This window comes from Eptatretus burgeri, chromosome 2 (assembly GCF_056783735.1).
Source record: "Eptatretus burgeri isolate ZD-2024b chromosome 2, Ebu_testis_v1, whole genome shotgun sequence".
Taxonomy (NCBI): Eukaryota; Metazoa; Chordata; class Myxini; order Myxiniformes; family Myxinidae; genus Eptatretus; species Eptatretus burgeri.
The window spans coordinates 156,566,891-156,590,894 of NC_140962.1; the positions used below are offsets into that span (position 1 = coordinate 156,566,891).

Here is a 24,004-nt window from a genome sequence, read left to right on the forward strand (position 1 = left end):
CATGCACTTATCAACATAGCTGACTAAGGGAACCTGTATGTTGTGTGCGATTGAATTCCAAATTCGTCACAATATGTTCTCCTGGATCTGGCATTGCGTGGTGGAGGTATGTGCCCTATTGAGTGACTTTCCAGTTCACATCATGTGCTCATCACAATGCCTTTGAATGCCTGTTTGATTATTTTTATCTTATACATCTGCCCCAGCTGGTTTCACTTTCCACGTGTTCAACAGCCTTCCTTTCTCGTTCATTCACTCCGAGCTCAACTTTCTTCTTTCCTCATGCCCTTGCATTAGACATATCTTTTGTCCTCACACTGCCTCTCCTTCTCTTCTTTCTTTCTTCTCAAAATAATCATCAATAAATCATATGTCGTCATTCATAATTTTGACTCATTCTGACCTCACGCCCATCTCTCGTCATGTTCAGGTGGCGCTGTCTTTGTTCGTGCCCCAAATCATCCTTTCCGCCACCATAATCAGGAAGTTTGTGATTGTCTTTCTGCCATAATTAATGTGGCATTACATTGTTAAACCCTGAACCCATGCCTGCATCAGATTTATCATAAAATATATTATACAACAATTAAATCGTTCCGTAAAGAAGAATATTGTCTGCTTGATGGGGAATTTTATCCAGGTATTTCTCATATAAAATAACTGAAGGGATTATTGAATGATTGTTTCAGCATAGTTCATTTTATAACAATAGAACAAATGATTGCCTGTGGCCACCTCAAATGTAAAATTGCCAATATGCCAGGTGTTGGCTAATTGGTGAGGGTGTTGAGCTTGGGATCCTAGGGTCCGAAGTTAAAATCGTGCTTGGATGTTGAAAAATTCGAAACTTCCGGTTCTGGTTTTGGAGCGTTGACAGGTCTCCTTCAGGGCTCTCTGCTGTCGATCTCAAAGTTAAGTTTCCGGTGGTTATCTGTCCTGTTTTAGCTGTTTATTTTCTCACCTGCATGTTACTGTGTGTTCCTTGTTTGGTTTTGTATCAAAAAATCGTGCTATTTTGTGAGTTTTCGTCGACATTGTCTGACCGGCTGCTTGAGGCCTACCCATCGTGTCCCTCGGTGTACGACCGTGTTTATTTGTATTTTCTCTCCATTACCTTCAATTGCTATCTTCCCCACTTTCCCAACGTCCCCCATCCCTCCTAATGTCCCCCATCCCTCCTAATGTCCCCCATCCCTCCCAACGTCCCCCATCCCTCCCAACGTCCCCCATCCCTCCCAACGTCCCCCATCCTTCACAACATCCCCCATCCCTCCCAACGAAACACTATTTCTTGTATTTTTTTTTAAACTACCTTTCTCCTTGCACACTCACGAGTATCGATGTTTCTTCTTCTTCTTCTTCTTCATCCACCTCTTCTTCTTCCTCCTGCCAGCACACCATCTTTATTATACTGAGCTGACACTCTTTCACCATTACCTTCACGATTTCTTTCGATCTACAACCTTCCATTCCCGAATATTTCCTGATCTTCAAAAATACATCAAAAAATAATAATCTTCGTTTTATCCCTTCGACCTATGCACCTCCTGTGTCTGTGTCTGTGTCTGTGTCTGTGTCTGTGTCTGTGTCTGTGTCTGTGTCTGTGTCTGTGTCTGTGTCTGTGTCTGTCTCTCTCTCTGTCTGTCTCTCTGTCTCTCTGTCTCTCTCTGTCTCTCTCTGTCTCTCTCTCCTCTCTCGTACTTTTCATGATCCAGCAGCTTCAAAATGCATTTACCGTCCAAATTCACTACACATTTCCACGATTTTACTTCAACCTTCCCTTTTCCAAATGGTACACAATCCTTATTTAAAATAAATAATTTCACTTTTGAGTATACACGTCCCAAAGCCAAGTGCTTCTCCCGTAACCACGTGATCGTTTACACCCCCTGCGTTTACCGGTCGAATTTCACCATTCACCTCACAATTTTTGCTTCAACACTTCCATGACCGAATGTGATGAAAACTCTCTCAAACAAGAATAATAATAATAATAATAATAATAATAATAAAAATAATAAAAACGATCTCGTATAATGCTTCATCTTCCTCTTTCACACGTGTGGTACTCTTTCATGTATTCTTGTAGAATTCCACCCGCCGGCATGCGAACGACCGCGTCTAACCAATAGCGGTCGCTTCGCCCACCGAACGGACAATCCAGTCATGACTTTCTGGAACAACGCCAGAAACCAGTCACGGGTGAGTTTTTAATCCCACCACGGCCCAGTCCATATTCTACCCGCGCGAAATATGGTCAATCACCGAATATCGATAAACCTAAGTACCCGCGTGGGTAACCTACCAAGGGACATACCTCAGTGAAGGCCTGCTTGGACACGAACTGCTTAAGCGGTCTGTTCTGTTCTGGGATAACCGAGCAGGTATTATCGCCAGACCTCGCCGGACCCGATTCTATTTATCGGCTATTTAAAAACCAACTATATTCCGAGTGCAAGATGGGGCAGTTCAATGAGGGAATGGACGCAACGAACAGGTTTACATTCACACAAGGACATTTATTATAATAAAGCACGTATGCAATTAAACAAGGCAAACCACGTATGCAATTATACAAGCAACAAAGGCACGACAAAAGAGCTACAACTGTCTGCTTATTATGTTGTCACTTGCACTTAACAGCAGTTCGTACTTATTAGACGGGCCCACGGACACACGTACGCGCACACACACACACACACACACACACACACACACACACACACACACACACACACACACACACACACACACACACACACACACACACACACACACACACACACACAAGAAATGGTGGCAGAGGCCTTTAATAACGAGCTCCAGCTCAGAGGACAGGTGAGCTGAAACCCAGAGCCTATCTCGAACCTCTCTACCTCGTGTGGTCTTCAAGTTGTTCGGACTCGGGCTCCAGCAAGAGCGAGCTGGACCCAATCGCCGCGAGCTGCGATCCTTCCCGAGCTCCCGCGAATCCTCCCGCGCTTCTCAACATGTGCAGGTGAGACGAGGCGCCGATCCTTCGAGGAACCACCTCCACGAAGAGGTCGATGAGTCGCACCAAGCCGGGAACCAAAATGGAGAACAAAGAGCTCCACGAACCAAGAAGAAGAAGCCACCACTCGCAGCTCGAGCCGAGCGACTGGCTGAGGATCTCGTCCTTATCCTTCTCCGCCCCCCGCCCCTCCTTCTCGCCCGGCGTGACTCATGCCCTCGTGATCCATCCCCCCGCTCAGCCATGGGTGGGACGGAGTTGTTGACATCATGAGTCATGGGACGGCAGGGTTCTTCCTCTTCGCAGAAGAGGGGGAGGGATGTCTCCATTGTTCGTTCCCTAACTATTAAATCGATCCGCAGCGCATCTAATCAATTTCTGAACATTTAAACAATGGATGGTGAGCTTTCTCGGGAACAAGCACTTATCGACATAGCTGACTAAAGGGACCTGTATGTTGTGTGCAATCAAATTCCAAATTCGTAACACTACCCCTCCCCTTTTTACAGACTTATCCTGAATCGTCAAATTTTCGTGTGACCAGCATGTGTAAGTTTTCCCGAGTACGTTCTACCTTCGGATCCCTGAGTGCGACATTTCTTTATGTGTGTCCCGAAAATAAATAACCTAATGCGCTGCGTAACTAACTAAACAAACTCTCAGACTCATTCGGACAACTTTACTAAAATTACCGGCGCTGGAGGGAGTGCGGTGGTGCCAGCCGCTCTGAAGGCAGACTCGGACCTAGCCTACTGTCTCCCCCCACTCTGTCGCCTTTGCCTGTCTCCATCCATACCCACTCCCTTAATTTGCCACACAACACAACAAAATTTAGCCCCTCTTTATTTTTATTTCCCTTTTATAATTGTCTCCCTAACCCCCTTTATCGTCCTTGTCTGGCCAGCCTATCATGTCCACCGAGCCGACTCCCAACCCCTATGTTCCCTCTCTGCAGGGGAATAGGGAGAGACTAGCGTCCTGTCTCGAGGCCCAACAAAGCCTCAGAATGGCCTCTTCAGAGTTCAGCGATCTACCAAGGTGAGTCCAGCGGCCTACAATGAGAGAAGGGATGGATGGTGTGAAGGGATACATCTCCTATCTACCCTAACATTCATTAACCTGAAACTACCCCGGGGCTTTCCAAAAACGCCTCACACTTTAAAACTATCGGTTCTAAAAACCATGATTCCCGTCACCTGTATTGGTGTCCATTATAAATTTGGGCCTTGCCCTCAAAATTTCATCCGTGCCATCGCACAATTTCCTGGCTGGGCAGCGTGGCTCCACTGGCAGGAACTCTCCCTCTGCCAAACTATAACCATGGCACCCCCATTCCCGCAGGCTGCCTCCGAGCCAAGCTGCTCCCTACAATGTGGGGGATTGCCCTCTCTGGCATTGCTCCCCCCCTCCGATGCCCATGTGGCGTATGCCCTGGGTCCCTTTCCGAGGATCGCCCGTGCCCACTACGCTGCCCCCATGGCATTCTGGTGCTACGGGTCCCGTTTCCGATGGGTCGCCCTTGCCCACAACACTATCCCGGCCCCTCTTGGGCCCTTGGCCTACTCTGGCCGACTAGTCCAGTGCCCGGGGTGCCCACTAAACAAATACTCAACTTTCCACAGCCACGCTCCCAGCCGGTCCATGAACTCTTGCACCCCTCCAAACAGGTTTCGTGCCTTCTCTCGACACCAACAACAAAACGACCTCCTGTTAGTAAATTTGAATAACCCACTAGTTAACATTAAACTACTGACCCCGGGGTCACTTTGGTGGGAATCACTCCTCCCCCCAATCAGTCATCGCACCATGCCTACCACATTCGCTCCACTCACACACTTGGGCCCACTGTCCCACACTCATTCCTCACACACTTTCCATTTTACAACTCACACCAACACTCTATACTGCCATCCTTCCTAATTAAATCCCCTAACTAACTCGTGCTACCTCATCATCCCTTATTCTCATGCACGTTCCTTTTATTCGACGTAGCTAAGCTGTGTCTCCACTACACATTTCCAGTCTGTCCATGTCTCCAAAAATCCCCAAAAAATTCCCATTTCCTAAATCTGAACTAAAATCCCTCAAACTAATCCATTCCACGGGTTCCATGAGGTACAACCAACACATGTCCCCATGAAGCTGGTCTAACTATCGTTAACCCATCCCCTAACTAACGCTAACCCTTCCCCTAACTAGTATTTCCTGTGCCCCCTGACAGGGGGTCTTCCACTCCTTGCCCAGGGAATCCGGTTCACCTGAAGCGAGGTTTGCTTTTTTTTTCATGCACTCACCAGCGCGGCAACTCGCAACCTGCGCTCCTTTCCCCGTGACGTCATGGCAGCTGTTCGCGCTTCGCGCACCTCGTCCCTTCTCGGATGGTACCATCCGACAGGGATTTACCTTTTGCCGGATTCCAACCATGCGTGCAGCCATGACGTCACCCCGCGCATCAAAAACAAGCCTCGCATTTCGAGGGGTTCCCCACGGAAGCAAATCTGCTCTTCTTGTCGGAACTTCACAAATACGCTCGCATGGAGAACCCATCCAGTCCATATCCATATCCAGCCTTCCTTCTGTCTGTCCGTGGGATCGGCTAATCCACCGCCTGCGTTTACGGACCGGGCTCCACTCCCGCAGGCGCGCACGTGATGGCCTCGTGAGTACCACAGCACGGACCCCGAACGCGCTGCTGTGCAAACCCGGCACGGTTCTCAAACGAGCCACGGCCGCTACTCGTCCTTTGTCCACTGTCAGGAACCGTCTTCGTCGCTCGTGATCTCATGTGACTCATGCCCTCATGATCCATCCCGCTGCTCAGCCACGGTTAGGAGGGAGCTGTTGACATCATGAGTCACGCGACGGCAGGGTGGTTCTTCCTCTTCGCAGAAGAGGGGGAGGGGTGTCTTCATTGTTCGTTCCCCAGCTATTAAATCGATCCGCAGCGCATCTAATAGATTTCTGAACATTTAAACAATGAAAGGTGAGTGATCTAGGGAACAAGCACTTATCGACATAGCTGACTACAGGAACCTGTATGTTGTGTGCAATCGAATTACAAATTCGTAACAATATCATAATGCACTACTCTTCTACTATTTAAATAGACTGCTCTCAATTCGACCTTTCCTTCATACCTTGCCTAAAAAATCCAACTATTACAGCGTTTCTTCTCTCCATTCTCTAAAGTCGCCTTTATTGCATCCATCAAGAAATGTGTTAAATCGCTTTTCTGACCTAAAACTTTTGAAAACCCCAGTTTGCTATGAATGTTCACTTTCCATCAACCATTCTTTTTTTGCAATTTCAGTGCCAACTCACCCCTCACTCTCAAAGCAACCATCCCACTCTTCTCCCTCGAACCCTCCTTCTCACCTCTCTCAAAAATAACCCCCTCACCTTTCTCCCACCATTCACCTCCTCACTCATCCTTCCCAAAGTCCCCCCCCTCTAATCCACAAAGCTGCCTCCTTCCACTGCCCTCTCACCTCCATCTCTTCACTCCACCTCCTCAAATCCTCAACTGCTTTCTTACCCTCTCTTGTCCCCCTCTCCCCCAGCAGCAGAGCCTTTTCTCCTTATCTGGCCCCTCCCCGAGCTATTCTGCAATCCCCCACAGTCTTTCAACAACCCTCTTTACCTCCCCCCCTCATCCCTTGTCCTACCCTCCCCCCCCCCCCCCCCCCCCTGCATCCAAAGCCTCCTCCCCTCCCTCTTCATTAAAAGTGTGGACCTCAAACATCCGGGGCCTTTGCTTAAACCTTTCAGATCTTTCCATACAGGTTGCCACTGACAAACCAGACATAATCTGTCGAACAGAATCTTTCCTCCCCCAAGACGTGTCTGACTCCCAAGTAACTCTCCCTGGTTACTCCCTCCTCCGGTATGACAGACCTGAGCCTCATCCTGGTGGAGGAGTTTCTCTCTTCATCAAAGACTCCATTCCTCACTCTCCACGCACTGCCCTCACTCCCCCACACCCCCAGGAATACCTCTGGCTGCGGCTTCCCTCCACTCCCACCTCATGTTTATGTGTGTACTGTACCGTCCACCTAACAGTGATGACTCCATCAACGCCTCACTATCCGAAAACATGGACCAACTTCTATCTTCTCATCCAAACTCTCTCTTCCTCATATGTGGCAACTTTAATTGTCATCACGCCAGTTGGCTTGGTGTGGGTACCTCTCTCACCTGTCATGGCACTTCAGCAAAAGCTTTCTGCAACTCAATCGGTCAACTTCCTGACTCGGATCTCAACCAATAGTAATCCATCTCTTCTGGATCTGATTTTGACAAATTTCCCTGACAATATCTGCTGCTCTTCCTTTGCTCCAATCGGTTCTTCTGACCACGTCCTTGTCAAAGTGGACATCTCTCTGGCTATTATCAGAGAACCACCTCACCGCCGTCGAGTCTGGCATTTCACTCAAGCCGCATGGCAGGGTCTCCAAGCAGCCATCAAACTTACAGACTGGCCTCCTATCGCTGCTTTCTCAAACATCAACTCATCCTGGGAATTCTTTCAAAGAAACTTACTCTCCCTCATGCACAGATTTATCCCCTCTCATCTTCAGTTGTCCTACCGTTCCTCCCACCCTTTGTTCACTGAAGCTTGTGGCAAGGCAGTTTTCCTGAAACAGCTTGCTTTTTCCTCATGTAAAGCAAACCCAAATGAGGGTAATCTCAGTTCCTTCCATAAAGCTTGGAACAAGTGTGTATCTACCCTCAGGAGAGCCAGAAAACAACATCTTTCTCATCTCAAGTCTGAACTCTCAAACCTCTCTCCCTCCTCAAAATCCTGGTGGTATCTAATCAAATCTGTTTCTGGTGTATGTTCCCCCTCCATCCCCTCCCTCACTTCAAATGGCCGCACTGCTGATACCGCACACGAAAAGGCTGAATGCCTAAACTCAGTGTTTGCAGCTAAATCTTGTGTCCAAAACCCATCGCTTTCTCCACCCACCTTACCCAGTCGCACACAACTGTCCCTGGACTCTGTGTCCTTTTCTCCTGACAAGGTGGAGAGCCTGCTGTCAAACCTCGACTCAGATTCTGCAACCGGTCCAGACGGCATCAGCCCACGTGTCCTAAAAACCTGCTCTTCTGCTCTTGCTCACCCTCTCTCTGTTCTATTCACCCTCTCATTTGCTCAAGCTCATCTGCTATCTGCTTGGAAATCAGCAAACATTACTGCCCTGCATAAAAAGGTGCAAAAACAGATCCCTGCAACTTCAGACCAATCACCCTTCTCCCAATCATCAGCAAGTTTATGGAATCCATCATCGCTTCAGACATTAAATCCTTCCTCTTCTCCAATGGCTTGATTTCCGATCAACAATTTGGTTTCAGACCAGGTCACTCTTCCCAGGATATGTTGCTTTTGCTCTCCCAACAATGGATGGAGGTCCTCAATGCCAGACAGGAAATCTGAGCCGTATCCCTGGACATATCACGTGCTTTTGACACGGTCTGGCACCCTGTCCTGCTCACCAAACTCTCTTCCTGTGGTATCCAAGGCCATCTCCACTCATGGCTCGCAGACTTCCTCTCCTGTCACAGTCACCATGTGGCCCTAAATGGAGTTCTTTCATCCCCTCTTCCTGTCCAGGCTGGAGTTCCTCAAGGTAGCGTTTTGGGCCCTGTTCTTTTTCTGGTTTTCATCAATGATCTCTCTGATTCTCTGGAAAATCCTCTTTATCTCTTTGCTGATGACTCCACCCTCTGCCATACCATCTGTCATCCCTCAGACCGGCAAGCAGCAGTTTCTTCGCTCACTGCAGATCTGGATAAAATCACAAACTGGTCCAACACGTAGAACATGTCTTTCAATCCAGACAAATCTCACACTCTGGCTATGTCTCTCCGAAAGGACCATTTAGAACCCCCCCCCATCCACTTTCTCAACAATCCTCTGGAAGAATTCTTTTCTTTCAAGCTTCTGGGTCTCACTATCTGCCATGACCTTTCCTGGGAAAGCCACATTTCAAACCTCTCCTCCAAAACCAGTCGCCAACTGGGAATCCTCCATCATGCAAAGTCCTTCCTTGACCCACCTGAGCTCCTGACCACTTACAAAGCTTTTGTCCGCAGCGTGATGGAGTACTCCTCTCCCCTCTGGCCTGGTGCTCCTGCCTCCCACTTTTCTCGGCTTCACACTGTGGAAACCAAGGCATTTCAGATCATTGGCATCTCCCGCAATGAGGCTGAGTCTTTGGGCCTCTCACTCTCTCACCGCAGGCTGGTCGGTGGTCTTCCTGTCATCTACCATCTCCTCTCCAGCCTCGCCCCCCTGCTCTCTCTGCGATTTGTCCCCACCACATTTCCACAGGGCTTTCTGCATTTCCTTCATCACCCTGTAAGTATCGAAGTTTGTTAATGGCATTAAAAAAAAAAATCTGGTCCAAAGGGGTCTGCGGGAGTTGACCCTCCAAAATAGGTATTTGCTTTCTTCTCAGAAAGTACAGATGCAACTATGATGAAACTCCACCACAACCTTCATCACCCTGTATGTACCAAAATTTGTTCATGTAATGTCCATCTTGTATGCCCCATGTTCCCTGCCCCATCCCATTCCCTTCCACAGATCTCCTAATGTCTCTGTTCTCCACTGTTTTATCCTTCAAACTCCCGTCCCTATTGTCTCATACCCCCTTGCTGTGCGTTGTGTGTTAGCTCTTAAACGAGCCTCGACGAGGTATACAAAAAAAAAGGTGGGGTTGACTCAGTCTGCCATCCTCTGAGGTTAGCAAAATGAGTACCAACTTGCTGGGATGATTGAGCCATTCGAGTATCCTGTGTCAGGGTGGTGACCTGCCCAGGATTGTGCCCAATAGCCCAGACGACTACTTAGGTGGTCCCAATGGATTTGGATTTGGAATAGAACAAAGAACATGACCTGTTTAGCACCAGGAAGATGGGGAGGTATTTCATGTCCATATATTTCCTTTTTTTCAAAAAAATTCTGATACATAAATGGCAACAAGAAGAACAACAGAAGGATTTTGTATCCATACCAGGAATAGCTGATGTATCATCTTAAACAACTGCTCCAGGAAGACCTGGAAGACAATTTGTAAAATGAGGCAAAAAGCTTCATGAAAATTATCATTTTTATGTTCAACGTTATTTACAAGATAAAAGTATTTGATGTTTTAGTAAATATTTCAACTGTGGATTTAATGAGAATTTTAAATAAAGATGGGTTCTAAAGTTGATGAAATATAAACCTTTTTAGAAATCCAAAACAAATCGCATGAGTATCACATCATGTAAACAGTAAACCGAAGAGCAGGAATTTCAAGAAATACAGATGAATACATTTTTGATGTTCTGTGATGAGATGCCTCGAGCATTTGGAGAGATGTTGATTGAGATGAAGAAGGAAAAGAGTAAGAAGATGAAGGTGAAAGGATAATTAGTGGGAAACCGAGGAGGATGAAAGAGAGGGACAAATCCACTCTAATAAATAGATCTTGTCTGCGCTGCATCTGTGTCAGGAATATTTACTTACAGAAGAAGTGCAGAAGAGACGTAATTAATGTTTTATGAAAAATGTTTTTGAAGTTTTTTTGTTTTTTTTGGCCAGAAAAATAGACCGAAGTGAACACACAGTCGTTTTATAAGATTGGCCTTTAAAACCCTCCTGAAATCGTCCTTATGAAAGGGGACAGACAAATAAATACACAAATACACATTGTGTTTCACATATACATCGATTAATTGTTTCGTTTACGTACAGTGCAATATATCCTTTCCTTATTGTCTTTCTCATTACACACTCCCTCTCACTTGCAACCATCTCCTTTTATATTATTTCTGATGGAAAATTGTTTTCGCATTTCGCTTAACACGGTACGTTTCAGGAATGCATGCACCGCGTGAAGTGAGGAATTACAGTTTTATTACCAATGATGTTGGTGTTCCAGACTTGGGGATGATAACTTCCTACTTCTTGAAGATAATAACTTTTTAACGAAAAAATAAATGAGAGAGAGGAAGATATTGAAGTTATTCTTGGTGTTTATGGTTTTGAAAGCTGTACTACAAATGGTGATATAAAAATTACTTTTGTGTAAGTCTGCGAAAATTTCTCATAAATAAATACAATGTCTTATCTTAAGTGTAAAAAAGAAAGCTGATACTGTAAATATGTCATTTGTTAGAAGTAGATATTTTGGAGTTGAAGAACAGGGATACGTTCGGTGTATGAAACCAAAAAGTGTTAATTTGTTTAAAAAAAAAAAAATAAAGTACAAGGGAATCTAAAACGAATAAAGTGAGGGTAAGAGGTGGTGATATACAAAATATTTGATCAAGAAAATTTTTTTATTTTTTATAACAACTGGGATACCTGGAGAATTAAATTTACCTGGGTGTTCTTTCACTGGGTGAAACTGGGCGTAGTTTCCATTCTTACTATGTTGTTCAACCACGAGTGTTTTTCACCACCTGCCGGTTGCTTCCGTCAGTCCAAAAAGATGTTCTGCCCGCCTCTTATACAAGTAAGATTATTGACGAATTTTAGTGCCAGTGTGATGACAAGTCCGTGGGCCACACATATTTGAGGTTGAAGGATCGCATTGAACAACACATCCCTTTGGGGATCAGATGGGGTCAGTCATCAAAACAGAGACAACAACTCGGGCTTGTAAGAATGTACAGTACGACAACTATTCCCTGTACTTCTGCAATTGGTTACCATTTACTGAATAATCCTCAGTGTGCAGAGCAATATCGTATCGGTTGGTTTTAAAATCCTGAGTAGAGGACGCAGTTTCACTCACCTTCGTACAATAGAGGCCACATTCATCAGGTCAACCATTCCCATTCTTTGTAGACAGAAATAATTTGTCTGAACTTTATGTCTATTTTGACTGTGATGGCTTGATTGTGTGACAAGTGTACCACAGTCAACGCGAAGTCATCATGAAAACCACATCTCCCCTCCTCCCATCTAACTAGCCCTTAGGTAATTAGTATTATGTTTCAGCTGGTACTTTGGTAATTCATCTCCACCTACTCATTATTCATGATGCTCTGTGATTCCACCAATCAGGTAATACCATCCTTTCTTGCTTTCAACCAATCAACGTTGAGCACATCACATTGCAACTTCATAAACGAGACTTTGATGCTTCTTCTACATCTGCTTGCGGTTTTATCCTGAGGAGTGCAAGTCCAAAAGCTTCAATAATGTCGATTTTATTGAAATGCATATTCGATTTATAATAATAATAATGAACGTATAATCCCCACCCTGACCCAAATTCATCTGGGCTTGGTAAAAGCCAAGCTAATGCTCAAACAGTACAGCAGGTGGGCATGCAACAAGGCTGTGAAGACCAAAGAAAATTTGGTCCAATGATTGGGAAAATTTGGTCCAATTTGGCACTTATTACATAAAAGGTGCAAAAAAGGATCCCCTTAACTACAGACCAGTAAGCTTGCTTCCAATCATCAGCAAGGTCATGGAATCCATCATCGTAGATGAGACCCTCCGGGGATTGACCTGTTAGGCTCCAACCCGGGGGGTTGACCCTCCAAAATAGGTATTTGTTTCTTCTCAGAAAGTACACATACAACTCCGATGAAACTCCACTACAACATTCATCACCCTGTAGGTACCAAAATTTGTTCATGGCATTAAAAAAAAATAATTGGGCTCTGAGGAGGTCTCCAGAGGGAGTTTACGGGAGAATTGCGCCCCCCCCCCGACCCCACCAAAATGTGTATTTGCTTTCTTCTCCGAAACTACACACAATTTCAATGAAACTTGACCACAACCTTCATGCACACCATTAAAAAAATCAGGGTCAAAGGGATCTATGGGGATGGGTTGCCCCCCCCAAAAGAGGTATTTGCTCTCTTCTCCAAAACTACACACACCATTTAAATGAAACATGACCACAACCTTCATCACCCGTGATGTACCAAAGTTTGTTCACGCTATTTTTAAAAATTGAGGTCAAAGGGGATTTATGGGGGGAAGAGTGTTGCCCCCCCCCCAAATAGATATTTGCTCTTACATTGGTTCATTGGTACATTTTGCATATTCCGTCGCACGTTGACTTCCTCTTCAGTATCATTATTCTACCACGTTTGCACCTAGGGCTATTGCCCCAATTTTGTTTTTCGATACTTTTAAAAACTTTTATTCTATTTCATTTGAATCATATTGTTGAACACTAGAGAACACAAATCGCTTTGTTGGCACTTCAAAAAAAATCTCTACTTTAGCAGTACTCGGGCAAAATATGCCATTGTATGGCATCTCGATCAATCAAATTTGCCCCTCATGCTCAAATGTAGATCGTGCTCAGAAAAGCAAAGCGTTTGTTTAAAATAGCTTCCCTTGTCGTTTTTCTCAAGCGCCGGGTAAGGTGTTCTATGAACTCTCTTGTTATAAAAATGATGTAAAAATTGTACGTAATATTTGATAATATTGTATAATTATTGCCAAAAGGTAAGAATCATAAATATTGCATCTTCTTTTTAAGGGCTACTATTATTCCCACTTTCTTGTGGGTTTGGCTGGAGGAAGTTTGGGCCATGCGACTAAGGTTAGTGCATGGATTTTTAATTTGCTCAGGATGCCGGCGATAGCTCAATTCACAAAGGACACCATGGGACGGCACACAAGCTGATCACCCTACCTGTGAAACACCATGATGACAGTTTTGGTCATGTTTCAAACCCAGGCTAGACAGCTTAGAGGCAAGTGCGCATAACTCGAGGCCATCCTGCCAGCCCCATAGGAATTGTATGTCTTAGAATCATAGGTAATGTATGACAATATAATACATTTATTATACTACACCTGTACAGAGTCGCTAGATTCCTGTTGGAATATGGAGACGTTCCACAAGCAGGTATGTGCCCCGACAGGTAGGTGGGCTTCATCTGGGTTTCGCATGCTATTATATAATGTTGATGAGGGACGGAGGGGGGGGTTGGAGGAGGAAGAGGAGGAGTATGGAAAAAGGTGGTGATGGAGTAAATAAAACACCCATTCACATATTTCTGAGAATTTTTAGGAAGTACCCTGAGGGGTTAACAATAAAACAAAACATCGAATTTCTCAGAAATTCAAAACGACATCTTGATTAATCACCCGATCTGTGAAACACCGGGATGACAGTTTGTAGCTGTGTCGGGATTCAAACCAAGATAAACAGCTAAGAGGAGTGTGTGTGTGTACCTCTCGGCAGAGTCGGATTTATGTTTAACAGTCCCTATAGACTGGTCGGATTTTTGGGAAATCAGTCTGAAAAGAGGCATTTTTGGGGAAAAGTTGACAGGCCACTTTTTTATCATAATTTGGGTGTGCTGAGTCCACTTTTGCTGTCTGTCACCCTCTCCTGTGACTCTAAATGCCTCAAAAACTAAATGGCTGCCAAAACGTTATTTTAGCTATTATTTCCAGTCTTCCTGAGGTCAAATGCACAGTTCAGAAGTGTCATCCATAGGCATAACGCATCACCATATATAAACTCTTCATCCTATCAAAATGTAATGTTTGCATTTTAATTAGTGGCAATGGTGGCCATTTCTTGTATTTCAAGATGGCTGCCATGGCCAGCAACTATTTCTCCTAAATCGACTTCTAAGGTACATCCTGAGTTTAACTGTTCATAATTTCAAGGAATAAAGTAATTGATTTGGCCCAAATATTTCCAATCGTAGTTTTAATCAAGAAACACATATTTGCTCCATATATGTGACAAAAAAAGCTGAATCACTCCACGCCCAGATCACCATCACCAGAAAGGGCTTATAGGGTTCAGTGATGAAATGCACCAACTCATTTTTCTTTTGTTTTCGATGAAGGATGTGCTTCATGTGGAATTTCATATGATGAATGTGCCACTACAAAAATGAGAATATGGAGCCAATGCTGAATCTTAAAAGAGACAGATCTACAGATATCACACAATGCATCATCTGCCAGGAGAAGAAAAGTGACAAACTGTTATGTGCTACAGAACAAGGACGAACCAAACTGAAAGAGTCTGTGCAAATACGACAAACATAGAGACTGTCAAAACAGAATAGCAATAGATAGACTTGTTTTGATACTTACTACCAACCCTAATTCCTTGGAATGGCACAAATCTTGCTCTACTAGTTGTACTAGCAAAACAAACATATCCAGATTACAAAATCGAAATTACTCTGAATCCTGTGAAGCCGGCACAAGTGCTTCAGCTGGTGATCTGCCCTCTAGACCATCCTTGAGACTTCGAAGCTCCATACAGCCTGTTGATTGGGAGGCCTGTATGTTCTGTCAGGATGGCAGCACTAAGGACAAATTGTCATTTGTGGACCACACTGAAGATGAGCCAGCAGATCCTTGAAGCTTCTCATTATGATCATCTTACCAGTATACGTTTATCTGGTGGGAATGATCTCATAGCTTCTGAAGGCAAATACCATGCTAACTGCTCCAAACAGTTCCTCCGAAATACATCCAGAAGAAAAGAAAACACCAAATGTGACATCCTTCTTCTCAGGCCACAGCAAATCCACTGCATGGAAAGTCTTTACAGAGCATCATGGACTACTGAAAATCTTGGAAATGGAGATCTTACAGAAGGAACCGCTAAAGATGTGGAGCTGTTTGTCTGCAAATTGTACAATATGCACAACGTTGACACAGTGGACAAGGCTTGACCAGTACTGTTCGTTAAGTCCCGTGCTTCTGAGTCACTCCTCCCCAACAAGTGATGCACTATTGTTCCATGTGAAGCGTTCACATTATCAGGCATTAGTGTGGAGACACGCACATCTGAACTACCCAGATCTGCCTCCACCCGAGTCGATGGGTTGGAAACAGAGCGAGGACAAACTGGTGGCCACTTTGATGTCATTGCCACCTGTACCCCAGTCATGTCTGGAACTGATTTCCTGTAACTGCAACAGTGGCTGTATGAATTTACGTTGCAAGTGCAGAAAGTCTCGTATGTTGTGCACATCACAATACAAATGCAAGGATAACGACAACTGTCGCAATGAGTAGAACTGTGAATGAATGACTGAGTGACACAATTGCAGAGATATCGATCATTTCCATATGAGACATTGTAGGGAGATGCATATTCCATTATATTGTGGCAAACAATTATTTGTACATTGCGACTGGATATTTTCGGGCAACGCTGTCCAGGATGAAAAGCTCAGTGTATTTGATAAGCGATGTGTTTGCGGACAATACAGTCAGTTATTCCAGAACCTTCGTTTGGAGTTTATTTAGCGCGAGCGCTAAAAAATACCATCACATGTATTATATATATATGACTACATATTTCATAGATGGTATACAGGACAAAACAGTTAAATACATATAAAGTAGCATTCTGTACTACCAGTAATTTCTTGACATTCAATGGGATGGTATATGTTATTATGGTGAATGTCAACAATTTTAGTATGTAATTACCTATTCAAGCATGACTATTAAAGAACAGGTTTCAGTGTAAAATGCTTTGAATTTGTTATTGGCAATCATGAGCCCCAGCACTGCTTAAATCTTGTACCAAATCGAATTCACTGTTTGTCGTCATATGAATGTGCCTACAAATATTATATTATATTATAGGCAATATACCGATTAACAATGACAGTCATCGTGAAATTCAATATGGACACCATAAACCTATGTTAAGAAACTAATAACAGTATTTTGCATATTTGAGTATAACTTTGTACATCATGATGCATTTTGAATGAGGAGCGTACTCAACTTTGTGTTTAATTTAGGGAGGTATGCAAAAAATACAGTAAAATAGCATCTTTGGCAGCCATTTTGTTTTTGGCCATTTTGAGTCACCAGAGAGGGTGACAGACAGCAAAAATTGACTCAGCATACCCAAATTATGATTAAGAAAGTGGTTTGTCAACTTTTCCCCAAAAATGCTTCGAGCATTTTATGGAAGCACATTTATCAGATTTCCGACTGGACCACTAGGACATTAGGCTAGTGGAGAACCCCCATAACAGCATCACCTTCAGAGTTGATGGCAAGGCAGTTGAGACGATCCTGGTCCATGGTGGCTCTCAGTTCATTCCTTATGAGTCCCAAACGAGAGAACGACTTATTGCCAGAGCAGTTGGTTCACATCAAGGAAAGGTGACTCCACAAAGCCGTGGCAACATTTGGGAAAGTGGAAATCACAGGGGCATTTAAAATGAGGCGAAGGAGCTCAGAAGATGTTTTGTTCTCCTTACGCACAACAAATTCAGCAAAGTGATGCATTTCTGCTTGGAAAGATGCATCCAAATCTGAAGGATAAGTGGACACGAGGGCAGCAGATGTGTTTTTTTCTGAATATCATGAGCTGACATGTCTTGAAACTCGGTCAGAAAGCTAAACACATTGTGTACATTGACGTACGCTTCTGTTCAGTGCTGACAATGCGTTGAAAGGGTATCCAGGATTTTTGTGAAAGTCTCAACGTGAAATTTATCTCTGCCTTGGAGACACACTTCAGTGTGACTTGGTCCATCTTGCAAAGCACTGGGAAACCATCTCTCCCATCGTGTTGCATTCTGATATGTCTTCTCAACTACTAATTGTGTGGTACCTTCTTCATAATCATCAAAATCATGACGAATGTTTTGAAGATGTGATTTTCGAGATTCCACTAATTTAATCACCAGTGACAGTTCAACGTCTTCTGCTTGGACTGATTTGATAGTTGCATTAAATCTATCCAGGATTGCATCGCACAAGTCAGCTCGAATGACTGTTTCGATGTGGTCCATCTGGCTGCTGAAGTGTTCAGCCATGTGTCTACTTTCTGGTGGTTGATGGTCACTGTCTTGAGGAACTGGACCCACTGGACTTGAGGAACATTTTTTATCTGCGGGTATCCTTCCTTAAACGCTCAAACAGCATCATGTCTTGCTGACCACCTTGTGTCTGACAATTGCTTGACAACAATACCGTTTTCCCCAAGGTTTTGACGAAGTACTTCCCAGAGAAAAGAGGAAGAGGAAAACAAATTGCATATTCCTGTTAGAACACCAAATAAAGTCATGGCGTCCACACAGCATTCAGCTGCCTTTCTTCCAACCCCAACTTTCTTCCAACTTACACATGGAATGTAAACGGCATGAGGATTTGTCTAATTTAACCACGCTTGGACACCTTTGTGTTTTCCAGACATGATTGATGCATTATCATATTGACTGGCCTCTGCAGTTTGAAAAGTCGATTCTATTTTTTTGTCAGTAGTTCAAGATTGCATCAGCAACATCCTCACCTGAATGATCAGTGATAGTAAGGAAACCCAGAAATCGTTCAACAGGAGCCCCGGTCCCATGTACATCGCATGTAATGATGGCGATCTGATCTGTGGGAGATACATCAGGTGCACTGCCACCACTGACAGAGAAATACTGTTGTTAATCTCTTGAATAACTGCAGATTTTACTTTATTCACCATCAGTCCAATTAGCTCTTCACATATACTGGACGAAAGGTACTGTTGCGGACCGGCAGGGTCGGGTGAGAAGACCACTAGGTGGGGGAAGCTACGTCGATTCCCATCAGACTCCCTGGAATTGTCCGCCATCGCTCTCGGATAATTCCGTGATGCGGCGGGTCGCTTAATCGACCGTGGACGCCAATAACTTAACCGCGTGACCTCGGGTCCTCCCGTATATGGAATTGGGTTACCTAATTAACCACGTGGTTTAATTACCGGGGAACCACACCCTCCGTACGCCTTGTCCGAACTGGATCACTCTACCGGATCGGATCACCTTTCCGGATCGGATGCAGCTGAGCAACACTGCCAAGGACGTACCGGCTTGAAGGAATGGACCGTTGGGAATAAAGACCCGCTAAACCTGGATTCTAACCATGCTGGACCAATGAGAGAAAAGACAAAGGTGAGCTGGGAACATTCCTAATGACAATTATTTATTAACAAGCAAGCGAGGAAAAGTATGTGGTATGAAAAAGATTCATTCGATATGTAACGCAGGGATGGAGGAGAGAGGTGTGGGGTGCGACAATAATACAAGCAACTTACTAAAGCAGACACAGTGCAGACTTGACGTGAGATTAATGAGTAACAACAATAACGTTCTTCTACAGGCTTACTTAACAGACAGGTGCCATCACACCCAGACACACACACAGAAAAAGAAACCCCAATGAAAAGGGACTTTTGCAGCCAGGGAGGGAGGGAGTTGAGGTTATAGCTTTCGGTACCTGGGCGTTTTGGGGGGAGGATGCTCCGTGGTGCAGTACCCGACAATAGTCGCGTTGTTCTGGCCACAGCCGCATGCGTGGAGATCGTGTTCCAAAGGAGGAGCTTGAGTGGAGAAGGGTGGAGTTCAGAGGGCGAGGGTGGAGACGAGGAACAGGAGGCGGTTTATCGACATCGTGTGGGCGGAGACGAGGAACAGGAGGTGGGCCGTCGAAGCGAGACGTGGGCGGAGTCGAGAAGCAGGAACACTCCGCGTGAAAAACACCCACACCGAACACAACACTTCTTAGACGGAGGAGCTTCCCCGTCTTTTATCGAGTCCGGAGCTCAGGGGAGGGGCCATGTGAAATCCAACGTCATCGCCCGAGTCGGACATTCCGACTGGCTCCGACCCCACACGTGGTCCGCCCGCCCGGACCGGGTTTCAGGAAGACGCCGTTACAGCCTGCCCACCTGGGTGCTAAAGTGTACGTGACTCGCTGCACATGTCTGGTTTCGGGCAGACGCTGGTGCACGCTTCTGGTCGACGCTGGTGCACGCTTATGGTCGACGTTACAAGACGAGGGGGCAAGCAGGCAGATTTACCTCAGAAAAGAAAAGAAAAAGTCGGGATAAAATAAAAGGGGAAAATGATTTCATAATCCTAACTATTAGACCATCGCAACGCACTCCCTTGTTTTTCCACTAAACAAAAGGAAGGGGTCTATCTGCACGTGTCGGGAATCGTACCTTTTTCTATTAGCTTTGCCTTTTTAGAAGCCATTACATATGCTTTTAAAGGCTTGTTGATAAAATATACTCTCGGCTGGCTGCTTTGTTAAAGGACAATGAGAACAGTGTATGCAGAAAATGATTATAATTGTCCTTGAGTAATTCAAAGACACTCTGTGAGACAGGAACCGTAACGTGCTCTTATCTCTATGATGTTTCAGCATTCTTGGAATGAAAGGACAAAATGTGGAATAAGCATTTGTCCAAGTTTAAAACCGAGAATATTAGAGGGTAATGTAGCCGTCTCAGACTAGTGACGGCGCCCTCCGAGCATCCGAAAGATAATTGATGTTCTTGGTGTTGCCTCGCTCCGTGCACGTCTTGGTGAACAATTAAACAGCTTTCTCTCAAGTATATCGATGTCTTCATACTTTAATTGAAGGGTGATTGACGTCTCCGACACTATATTAATGGCATAACTGTCTCGGGACACCTATCTGTTGTGTGCATGCGGTTCCGAGAACCACAACAATATGCTGAAATTCCACTTCCAGAATTTCTAGAAAAAAAATCCAACTGTGACATGAGCTCCAAAATTCCAAGAAAGTTTCCATGATGTGGTGAGCCGAGAGTTCCATGAGCTCCACGAAATTCCTGGACACGCTCAGCAAGGAATGTTATGACATGAACACGTTTCAGCACATATTGCCAGTACTGTTGCTCCTGCTTGAGCTGAATTCCAGGCGAGGTGTGTCAATTCTCCCACCGTCATGTTGCCTCATACACCACAGAAGCATAGATCACGTATGTTCTGGCGACTGTTCATGCTCCCTGACTCTGACAGCAGTGCGTTTCCAATCATCAAATCTTGAATCAGCCAACGCAGTTTCCTTTGATGGAAAAAAAGAAAAGAATCCTTTTGGGAATATGTCGAGTTCTACCCTGTCCACATATTCTCTCTGATGCCACATATCTCTCACAGCCATTCTGGCAATCAGAGGGTCCTCGACTTGTCCAGTACACTCAAAGTGACTCGTCGTCTTTCCATTTTGCTGGATCATTACCGAAGGTAAGAACATTAGGATTAGGGTATTAGTAGAGTCAAAATGTCGGATGACCTCCCACAAATTGCAACAAAAGCAAACTCAACAGATTTTAATTCCTGGATATGTCCTCAGTGACAGAAAAAAAGTCCTAAGGGATCCTCCGGGGGGGAAAGTCCTGAAATCATTGAAATCCAATATGGCCGCCACCCAGCTTCGGGGAAAATGAGAAAATTGTAAAGATTGATATTTTAATATGTAAATATATGTTTTTCTGCATTCTATTTGTTTCTAGTTATGGTCAGCATATTGATATACAAGAATAATTATAAAAAAGTGAAATGTATTGGGGGTAAAATAAAAAATTATAGCTTTTTTGTCCAGAAATGTCAATTTTTTGTCCCGAAAAAAAAAATTTACCTGATACTGATTTTGGCTCCTGGACAAAAAAAATAAATAAATAAGAAACGTTGAAGACACTAGATGAAATCAAGTCTATGGCAATACAATATAATTATGTAAATCATTGAAACATGACAATATTCACAATTCTACTCGGGACAATCACATCTGTCTGACGAAGGTTTCGAAATGAAAATTCGCATTAAACTCAGAAACTACATCCATTATAAACTTACTATACATGTTGAGAAAAATCAAGCGTATTAAAGTTAGAACTCGACAATGTCGTCATCATCCTCATCATTGTCACATGGAGTGTTTGTGCAGCCAGAGCCCCTGCAGTTTCCACAAGCCGGAGTGCACTCAATGTTGTGCTTCTTGCATGTGCATCTCATGGTGCTACATTCAGCCTGGCAGTTGCACCTAATGACTTGGGGCTCATCCCAATTGGCTTTTAATTCCCCCCCCCCAAGGTCGGTATTCATGCTCTGAAACATGGCCATGTCATTGCTGGCTCATGTCAAGCAATGGCGGTGACACTGGCCTGCCACCACCCAGCACTGGGATGTTGGGGGTGGTGGACTGCTACAGGGCTCTTGGCTGCCGGGTGGTGGGAGGGAGGAGGATGACTCCGCTGTGCCCTGAAGCTCCATCCTCTCCCTGGGGCCACAGTGGTGCAAAAATTCCCCTTATCCATTGAGGAATGGGAGTTATTCTCCATGGCACTCTTTCTTTTTACATTTAAAATGAAATTTATAACCCAATTGTGGGGTGGTTCTCCAGTGGGGAGAGCCTCTCCAGTGGGGTGGATGAGAGCAGGTGGGATGGAAGTCACCCCATCATGGTTTGCAGCTCAAGGAAGGGAGGTGGTGTGTTGGGGAGAGAGAGTGAGAGCGAGAGACAGAGACAGAGACAGAGACAGAGACAGAGAAAAAATGGTGCTCTTGCTTATCTTATCATTCTGTTTTTTTCTCCTGTTCTTCACAGCCGCTGCCATTTTGTGATGGTCACGATGATTTCACTGAGTCGAGGAAGAGTCACATTGGCCTTTAATGGGTTTAGGATTGAGCAGATTCCATGAATACCTGTGCAAACCTTGCTGTGAGGCGATCAAAGGAGATTATGGAGTAGAAGCATGAACTTTGGCGTTTAAGTTAAAATAGAACCTTGAGGTCGAGTCAGTAGGGACATTCCTGACATAGATCCGAAAGAGCAGTAACCAAACTACATAGGTGGAGCTGCACCACACACTCTCAATACCTGGAATTGCACATGGCCAAGTTCACTTTACATTGAGGGAGAAGCGGTGTTGGAAACGATTGTCACAGATCAGTTACTCAAATGTTATTTTTGAAATGGTAACTTTCAAACGAATATGTTATGGGACGATTTCTAAAGGTTGAAATCTGTAATAATAAATGTCGGTGTGAGTCCATCCATCCGTCTCCTCCATAACTCTGAAACCATGAAACCTATCAGCCTGAAACTTCGCATGTATACTAAGGGAACTCCAAAGAAATGCAAGACTGAAAATTGGGTGTTTGAGTTAATTTAAAACCCCTTTTGAAGATCATTTATGGGGTGCTCATTGTGAAAAAAACAAAATATGCTTTTTGAAGATGGTGGCTTGCTGTCTTGGTCAGCCCAATGTCAGCTTGTAAGAGTCGTAATCCACCATTTTTGGGGCCTGCTCAACACTGCCTTGACTTTGAACAGGCCACAACAATTGCGAAATGATTAAGTTTTTTTTCGCTTTCTTCACTTACATCATCGAATGCCTGATCATCATACCTCCAAATCACTGGATACATTTCAATGCTTATAAACACTCGGAGAGGACAGCGTTTGTGACTTCATTTCATTTCCACACATGCCATAACCCTGAGAATCTCTTAATCTCAGCCAAATTTCAAAATTTAAACTTCTTTATTGACTTCAGCAGTTGTTCTGACTGCTAAAAAAAACGTGTTCACTTGTGCAATTCGGACATCTCTGGGTGCATGGGTTTATATGACCAATGGGCGATCACTAATCGCTTGCCAAGCCAGCCGTTCCTTATCAACTGTTTTGTTGGAGTGCTTGCTTGATTGCTTAAACAACTTGGTGAGTGCTCTATAATATTCACACTGTCACTGAATATATTGATCGACTTGAACAAAGTTCAGTGTTCATTCACCTGCGTTTGGCCGTATGGTGCCTCGAACGGGGAGTTGGGCGGTGGTTCGCTCGCTGAACATGTGCAATTTTATTTTACATCATCTTTCCCCTTTTTGTACGATCTTCTTTCATTATTTGACCCAGGACTTCGGCATCGATAAATACATGTAATAAATCAAACATTTCGTTTTTAAAAGTTTCTCCAACCGTTTTGTTGGAGCACTTGCTTGAGTGGTTAAGGATCTTGGCAAGCACTCTACCAATTTTGATGATCGCAGTAGGATAGCTGAGAGGTATGCATGCTTGCTCTCAGCTGTCTAGCCTGGGTTTGAATCTTGACCCAGTTATAAACTGTCATCCCAGTGTTTCACAGGCACGGTGTTTCATCATTGTGTGAGCTGTCTCTCAGATGGACGTTAAACTGGACATCACATCTGCCAGAATAACCTGTCCTCCCCCTCTCCCTCTCTCTCCCCCTCGCC

The 24,004-nt window shown here is 44.4% G+C and overlaps 2 protein-coding genes across 5 annotated transcripts in view; one reads left to right on the top strand and one right to left on the bottom strand.

The window, feature by feature from the left end:
* The window catches only part of LOC147033664 (uncharacterized), a 65,573-nt gene extending 47,199 nt beyond the window's left edge, over window positions 1-18,374 (bottom strand). For 2 of the 3 annotated variants that reach the window (XR_015055585.1, XM_085871746.1), the window contains exons 1-4: window positions 18,256-18,374; window positions 13,812-13,908; window positions 10,009-10,053; window positions 1,333-1,386 (exon numbers count right to left, since the gene is read on the bottom strand). Coding sequence is in view for 2 of the 3 variants with exons in the window: in XM_085871746.1 (XP_085727872.1) it covers window positions 1,333-1,386; window positions 10,009-10,053; window positions 13,812-13,907 (195 nt within the window). In the remaining variant the exon portion in view is untranslated. The remainder of the gene's footprint in view (window positions 1-1,332; window positions 1,387-10,008; window positions 10,054-13,811; window positions 13,909-18,255) is intronic. The other variant, XM_085871747.1, reaches the window with a different exon arrangement.
* The window catches only part of LOC147033655 (tubulin alpha chain-like), a 497,880-nt gene that overhangs the window by 458,544 nt on the left and 15,332 nt on the right, over window positions 1-24,004 (top strand). The window lies entirely within an intron of this gene.